This window comes from Filicampus tigris, chromosome 10 (assembly GCF_054856515.1).
Source record: "Filicampus tigris isolate MCC_2025a chromosome 10, RoL_Ftig_1.0, whole genome shotgun sequence".
NCBI classification, from domain to species: domain Eukaryota; kingdom Metazoa; phylum Chordata; class Actinopteri; order Syngnathiformes; family Syngnathidae; genus Filicampus; species Filicampus tigris.
Genome location: NC_141226.1, coordinates 12,016,910 through 12,025,233, shown reverse-complemented (window position 1 = coordinate 12,025,233; position 8,324 = coordinate 12,016,910). Strand labels below are relative to the sequence as shown.

The window sequence follows — 8,324 nt, the reverse complement described above, 5'->3', positions numbered from 1 at the left end:
TAATCACATTCTTGGTGAGATCCAATAAAAGAGTAGTTTCCAAAATGTTTTACAGTGGTATTCTGAGAGGTCCTCATATTTTTGTCACCTTTACCAGTGCAAGATCTAACCTCAATTCTAAGCACATTGCTGCATGAATACTCTGACACTGTCAATCAAAAGTGGCCATTATTGGTTTTGTGGGGACACAATTTTCGATACCGCTGTTGTATTGGACCTCACTAGATTGTGCCGGTGTATCTAATGAAGTGGCCCGTGTATGTGTTCTTACTGGGATAATCAGATTGTGACCGTTTTGTTTTTTTTCCCCCTTTTAATGCCATTGCACTATGTATTTGTGCCTTTGCATCTGTTATTTAATGCCTTAAATCCAAAGCAGCAATGATTGTTTGCCAATTTGCTTGCCTTTTAGTCCTAAAAGTGCAGCTGAAATGTCAGTTATATGAAGAAGCACTAATCCAAACTGTCTTCATTTTTTTTTAATACATTTTTTATTGCGTCTAAAAATTTTGTAAAACCACTGGTACTGTTACACCGATTCTCATCACTTTAATCTCAAGGGCTACACACTACCGCTGTTACAAGGTTACCTTTTCTGTTCATGTTTATTTGAAATCTTTTTTTTTTTTCGACAATGTTGAAAACAATGCCTCTGAAGCTCTTGACACTAATCAATGATTTGGCACATAAGGGTGTTAATTCCTTGACCTATCAACATATCAATATATACATACATACATGTATGTGATAACTAATGAAATTTGAAACTGATTTATTTAATGCTGGAAGAAGGTCACGTTTATCGCGTTAATAATAAATCTGCTATTTAATATTGCTTTTGAGTGAAAGCACAATTTTGTTGCCCAAGTGCACATCAACGATTTCATATTGGAACTAAAGAAAAAAGTGAAATGAGAGCGACACATTTGCATCGACCACTTGAGATATTTTTGGACCCTGTGAGCACTTCCCTCTTTTTTAATATGAACAATGTCTTGTTCTTTCAGAATAGTACAGTCCTACTCCAGGCCAGCTGGTACATCTTGGAATGGATGAGACTGACATGCAAAACAACTGAGTGAGTGGCCTTCTCCTTTTGATGTTGTACTGCAGACACGATATTTAGTCAATGCATAGTCATTGCACTGCCACTGCATACAAACTCCACCACAATAACAATATGATTGATGTGTGGACTTGAAACTTTTAAGAGGTTTCACAAAACTACCATGCAAGACTGACAAACACTCGATGAAAAGTACCATTTAAGGAGCAGGCTAGCTGTGTTAACTATTGCAATCATTCAAAATTAATGGGCCTACAAACGTCACAACGGCCATAATGACGCTAGCCTCACTAGCTTAGCTGGTGTTCTCATGCAATGGATAGCAATTGGGCCTAAAATTGGTTGCGTAACATTACCCTTTTGCTAAGTAAAGTAAGTAAAAACAAATATTTTACAATATGATCTATGCACCCCCTTTAGCCTCAACACAGTATTCTGATTAACATTGCATTCGTGGGATATGAATCAAGCAGCTCAATCAATCTGTGTTTAATCCATTTCAGGGGTCAGACATTTTGCTACTTGCTGTTGACTTTAACTGACATCACATTTGCTCAGGGCACAGGTAACGACTGGCTCACCTGTGTTCTGTTTGGTCATGTGACGTTCACAAGCTGAGCTGTGATCGGCCACTACCAGAGGTGCGCATTCCGTCAGACGATTGATGAATGATGGAATATCGTTTAAAAATCACGGACTGACGAATGACTGAAGTGGGTTTTCTGTCAACGTAATGGTCGCTAACCGCGTCCGTCATTGATGGACCGTTAGTCCATCACTGGTGGATGCCCGTTTTTTGACGGACTGATGATTACAATTCAGTTTGACACAAAAAATGACGGACTGACAAATGACCGATGGCTACCCTGGCTGATGACGAATGACGGACCAGCAAAATTTAGTAAAATGACCATCTCTGGTCGTTACCTGAGCCCTGAGCAACTGATGTCATTTTCAGTCTACAGCAAGTGGCAAAATGGCCGCCCCCTTAGATGGATAAAAATGAGAGAATTTTGCTGCTTAATTCATATTCCACGAACACAATATTAATCAGAATACCAAGTTTAGACTAGTGGTGCTGCGTAGAATTTATTATTGTGAAGAAAATGTTTGACTTTTTTTTTTTTCTCTTAACCAGCTATCAGTGTAAAATGTTCCCCTGTAATTTGAGTTTATTTTTGGTGACTATATGAATTTACCCGGGACCTGTTTTTCTCTTGTTTAATTTTACCTCGGACCAAGCTTAACACCTTACTTCAACCTTTCTATGTGGAGTTTCCGGTTTCTCCGGTTTTCCGCGAAACCAAAAAACATCTGTCAGTTTCCAGTCAGTCCCAGTGACCACACCACAGGCGCAAGATTCGGATTCGGTGCCCGGGGTTCGACACGGTTGCTTCCCACTGCTCCTCTGGGATGTGTTAAATGCAGAGATCAAATTTACTGCATCTACAATGAAGAGGCGCCTTTGTGAATGTTAATAGAGGGTTTACAAAAGAGTGCAAACCACTGGTAACATTGAAAAACAGGAAAGCCAGGTTAGACTGCCAGAAAACATCAAATAAATTTTGTGGCATCAGATACTTTGGACAGAAGAAGGACAAATCAACTTGTATCAAAATGATGGAGAAGGAACAGATCCAAGGCATACCACATCATGCGGCGGAGCAGGTTTGCTGGAATGGGCATTGTCTGGCTGCTAATATTGAGCCTTACTGTCTGCCCAGGTTTCAATTGATTGCTACAAAAAGTCTGTCAAAGGGTTTCCATCAATGTATTAAACGTACTTAGTTACAATCTTAGCACTTTGAATACTTTTGAACTCCTGCAGGAAACAGGAGTGGACAAGGGATTCGCAAATGTCTCATGGAAATTGATGAATAAGGGTTTCTTCGATTTTAAAGTCATTGTTTTAGTCTTAATTCACATGCTTGAAACCACATTAAATGCTTAAACTATCCTGATTATTTTGAGGTTAGCCCTTCCCTTTTCAGACAATCGACTGCTACATTTTGCTGCGCATATGCCGACTTGATTCAGAAAGACGATGGCAAAATAAACTTGCTGGCGAGGTTTGTGACTATGAAGTGTAGTTAAAGGGGAAAAAAGAGAAGTAGAGAAGAAAGCAAGCAGTTTATTGAAAGTACGAAAGGTTGCAATCTTTTACACAAAGACACCGAATGTGAGTTACCGACAGTGACGAGAGCAAGATGCTAATATGTGGGGTGTAGCACTGTTGTTGTCAGGGTCACCCCATGAGAATGCTTTGGAGAAGTGGAGTGTGATACAATTGAGGCTTTGCATCACCAAAAGGTAAGTTTCAAAGCGGTGGAAATGGTGAACTAAATGTTGATTATTGTTCATATCTATTACTTGAAAGAGTGTTTATTCACTTGTTGATAGAAATCTTCAAGAAGGAGTTTGAAGATTTTATGTAGCTCGGGAAATAGAGTGATCTAAAATTCATACTTTTCATTTGCTAATAGACGATCGTAATGTAAAATGTCTTTGGTTATAAATATTCACAGGGGGAGCATAGAAAAATGGTTATGGTAACTTCAGATGTCGTTTAACTTGAACAGGTTCCAAAAGACAAAGTGTTGAGGTGAAAATAAAACAAAATGTCAGTGCGGAACACTGATGTTGAGGGCCTCAACCTTGGGCCCCTAAGATGCTAACTAAACCCAAATGCTCAATGTAAAATGGCTCATTCCTCTTTTTTTTTTTTTTTTAACTTCCTAATTGAAAGCTCAAAGTCTACCCTTCAATGCCAAATTGATTTGTTTTATTTCAAATCTGTCGTGGTGGCGTATCAAGGCCAAAAGAAAAATCATGACAACTCTGTCATTGTCCAAATACTAATTGGTACCCTGCTTGCGTGCACTTAACGCTTGCGAAGTTGGTCTGAAATGACACCATCACGCACCGCGCAGACATCGCATGCGCTGGACTCAGCAGCGTTTCAAAGTGCACTGTGTAATTGTAGCATTAAGAGGCCTTTTTGATGTGCGACTATAATTGGGAGGCATCAGAAATTGGAGTGGAAGAAGGGCTCCCTGATGAGGCTTTTGCCTTGTACCCCCCTCTCCTTGTCCAGACGGCTCCGGGCTCCCTCTGTAATTACAGAGATGGAGTGTTTGTATTTATAGGCTAAATCCCGCAAGTGGCTGCAGCTTGTGTGTGCGCGCCTTTTGCAGCTGCAAAACATCACAGCAGTGGAAATCAAGTGCTCATATTTTAAAATTAAAGTGCTTACACAATGGCAACATGTATAACCCACTTAAGTGCCACTGCCATGATGGCTTGCAGGTCCATAGAAAAAGCTATTTGGAGGGAAAGAGTCAAAGCCAGAGAGGATGTTGAGTTTCATTGTTTTTAATATTTACAATAAATACACATTTGACAGTATAAAATCCATGTACATATTTATATAACTTTAAGTAGAAAATAATGCACAGGACGTCAAGCCCTGATAGTGTACAGAAGGGGCTGTTCAATTCATCCTTGGAGGCAGTTTTCTTTGGAGAAAAACATTGTCTATACACTATGCGTGCATTTCACTCCTGTCAACATGATTGTCTACTAAGTGGTGATAGTTGTCACCATGAGTTGTTTAAACAGTAGCAGAGTCATAGGCACTTTTGTGTCCAAGACATTCCAGTTGTAAGTATACACTGTACAAGGGCCAGCCCCTTATTGGTCTGCTCTCAGATAAACAAAGTAGTACCAGCTACATGATTAGAAAATAATATTTATATAGATTTAAAAGGGAGGGGGGGGTCCTTTGGTCATGTGAAGAACACTTTAAATAAAAAAACACACACACACACATAACAAGTCTCTTTTGTTGTTGTCGTCCAGGCTCCTTTTACATGTGTCTCTTCATGTGCAGCGCTAGGTGGTCAGACCTGGAGAAGGCGCGCTCGCACAGGTGACACTGGAAGGGCCTGTGTCCGGTATGTTTGCGGAAGTGACGCGTAAGCTCGTCCGAGCGTGCAAACTTCCAGCCACAACCTTCCCAACTGCAGTGGTACGGCTTTTCACCTGTCAGGATAAGACAAAGGGAAAGAAAAACTTGATTAACCTGCACTGGGAGGAAGGTACGAGCGAGTTATGACCGTGCGTGATCACGCAGCGTGCAAAAGCTGAGGTGAGCTTACCCGTATGCGTCCGAAGGTGAGCTTTGAGGTGAGAGCTTTTGGTGTACGTCTTCCCGCATCCGGCGAATGTGCAGGTGTGCGTGGCGGTGCGCTTGCGCGGCCAAGTGCGGCGCCCGCGCTTGGGTTTGGACTCGAGCAGCTCCAGCGGCGAAGAGGGCGGCGTCAGCATCGCCCTCTGCGCGCCCGGCGGGGCATGCTGCAGACCCAAGGCATCGTCGTAAACGCTGAACGCCGGGTGGTGCGTGCCGTGGAAGGCCATGTGCATGTGTTGCTGCTGCTGCTGCTGCTGCTGCTGCTGCTGTTGTTGTTGTTGTTGCTGGAAGGAGGCGTTGTTGTGGTACTTGTGGCCGGCGAAGCAGCTCATAGGAGCGCACAAGTCCGAAGCCGCTACCTGCTCGTCCGGGCTGAGCGGTGGCGTCATGCTGCTGCTGGCAGCCCGCGGGGAGATGGCCAAACGCGGCTGCTCGAAGGGCATCATACACGAAACGTTGCCCTCCTGCTTGATTTTGCTGCAGCTTTGGGGCACCATGCCCAACATTGGACCGTAACTGTCCATGGCGGGCTCAACTTTGATGTCCTGGCGTGGGAAGTGCGTGGCATAAAACCTGCCCTGCACTGCTTGTTGGGGGTTGCGCGTCACTCCGTAGCTGGCGTCGCAGCGCAGTAGCTCGGTCATGAGGCTGCTGGCGCCGTACGGGGGAGGAGGCGAGCGGTGCTCGCCGGTCGGAAAGGCTGCGGGCACAGCGGCGTCCGTCGCGGCGTACGCGCCGGGGTCGGCCGGGGCCACGTAAGCTGAGGCTCCGTCGAGTATAAAATCCAGATCTAAGTAGTTGCTCAGATCCTCGTCGTCCTTCTTGGGGAATAGGTTGTCCACGCCGTGCACCATCTCCAGCATGGAGCAGCTGCCGGTGGGGAGCTTGTTGTCATTTTCTGATTTCCACCTCTGGAACGGCAAAACAAGCCATTCAGACACCTTCCATCGTAATAAACGTAGAATAGTCATGCAACGAGACGGTAACATAGATTGCGAGACAGAATATTTATCATTTTAACGAAGGCTGAAATGTGCTACAACTTTATAAAACTTTTTTTTTTTTTTTAATGGATATTCCAATTTAACTTACGTTTTCCCAGCTCTTCTCCCTTTGGTTGGTGAATGTGGCGAAAGAAGGAAGCATCACTCCCGATAAAGCCATGTTTTTGGTGTCGTCTTGTTGAAATAACTCAGTTCCAAAAGTGGTGCGCGCAATCCGTGCGCCTCGATTACTCGATATAGTGGCTGTGGCTCCACCGCCACGCAACAAGTGTTCTCAGTGCAGTGAGTTTCCACCCCCACCGTACTCTGCTCTTTATGAAAGTCTTCTTAGCCGCCCAGGAAACCACGTCGACGTCGCGTAATTTTAGCTCTTTATAAAGCGGAACTTTTCTCGGGCCGCTTCTTCCAGTCGCGCGCGCGCTACTACAGTGCTGAAGGCCGCCGTGTACGAAGAGAGTGGGGTTCCTTTAAAAGCGAGCTAGGGAGGGAGTGGGGGCTGCCTACGCGCAATGACGCACGCGTTCCTCGGGCCACGCCTACTTTGGATCTGGAAAAAAAGTGTCAAACACACACACACAAGCGGTTCATATAGCAACCGTAGAGGATTACGTAATTTGGCGCAGGGAAGAAAACAGTACTGCCAGAACATCACCGTTGTGATTTATGCACTTTTTAAGAAAATTTGAACATTTTCAAAAGCCCACGCACATTTCGAATAAGTGTAGGCGCGCACACATAAGTTCAGGTCTGCATTACTTTCAATGCATGAAGAAAGTATGACTTTACAAACAACAGAAATGCTTGGTGCTAGATGACCACAATTTAAATTTTACACTCTTGTTTGTAATATTAGCTTAGCCAAAAGTTCGAACCTGTATAAAATTGCATTTATTCGTCCTATGGGGAATATTGCATCGTTTCAGCAGCAATAACACAACCAATCATAAACGTGGCAATGTCATGTTTTGCTCACATTTTGTCCTGAAGAGAAAAATTAGGAGTTGTTCACAGTATATGCACGACCGCAACATTAAACATAACCATGATGCCTTATGTTTTGTCCCATAATTATACGGTAATTTTGCAAATATGACCACTAAAAGGTATATGATTATGAATGTGTAGTTTGGAGTGATGTTTCTAGTAACTGTTGCCTTAATCAGCTCCCAAATGGACACAACACATTTTCCGAATCAAACATGTCCCGTATCTGTCCGTGGGTGTGCCTAATGAAGTGGCCCGGTGGGAGTACGCGTGCACGGCCACGCGTCTCATGCGCATGGTACCGTGCGCGCGCGCGTGGTGAGCCCGAATGGAAGCTGGTTGAGTTGTAACCCAGCAGGCTTGTCCAAACAGGCGCCAGCGTGCTAAAGAGCAGCCGCGATGTAAATACGATTTGAGGTAACATGCCATTCAGGTGCTAATAGCGCGGCCGGAGGTGGTCTCTTTAATGACGGGAGGAAGGGGAGCGGGGGCCAAATGACATTTACATCACAAGTGCAACGAGTTGTGCTTTCGAGCGTGTTTTCTCAACATGATCGAAACTAGTAGTTGTGATAGCAGTACACAGCCTTGAGCTTGTGTAATATTGTTGAGTTACAGCTGTAGACTTATTTATTTTTACTGTGTAACTACGAACTTTTAAAAATCTTTTTGCAATCTGGAAATGCGTGTTTTTCCCATTGGGCATGTAACGTGACGATTATGGGCCACTTCTTTTGTACACTTACCCAATCTCATGGAAGTACCGCATTAAAAAAAAATCTACAGGTAATAAAGATTTATCAAGAAATTAATGAATACAAAGGCTAGCAATACCGGATAGCAGATAACCACAATGTGTCCCATTGGCTAAATTTTGACTGACACCTTTGAGAAGTTCTTACGTTTTATCAATGTGGGGATCTGTGTACTTGTACAGTAGTTTAAAATATATACAATTTATATAAATATGCATATCACTTCTTTTTGTAGTATGATACATGCATGATATCAACCCACATTTTTGAGATGCATGCTTGTCATTGGACAGGCAGTCGGACAGAGACGATATGGGCCACTTCAT

The 8,324-nt window shown here is 43.6% G+C and overlaps 1 protein-coding gene across 2 annotated transcripts; it reads right to left on the bottom strand.

Moving 5' to 3' along the window:
• Nucleotides 1-4,422: 4,422 nt before the first annotated feature.
• klf2b (Kruppel like factor 2b) lies at nt 4,423-6,715 on the bottom strand. 2 transcript variants are annotated; one of them, XM_086044020.1, is made up of 3 exons: nt 6,348-6,715; nt 5,224-6,196; nt 4,423-5,107 (listed from the first exon to the last, which is right to left on the bottom strand). In XM_086044020.1, exons 1-3 carry the CDS (start codon nt 6,417-6,419, stop codon nt 4,932-4,934), a joined length of 1,221 nt encoding a protein of 406 aa, XP_085900146.1. In that variant the 5' UTR covers nt 6,420-6,715; the 3' UTR covers nt 4,423-4,931. The 2 variants fall into 2 exon arrangements, with proteins under 2 accessions (XP_085900146.1, XP_085900147.1); XM_086044021.1 differs by having other exon boundaries at nt 5,224-6,166.
• Between the last annotated feature and the right edge of the window lie 1,609 nt (nt 6,716-8,324).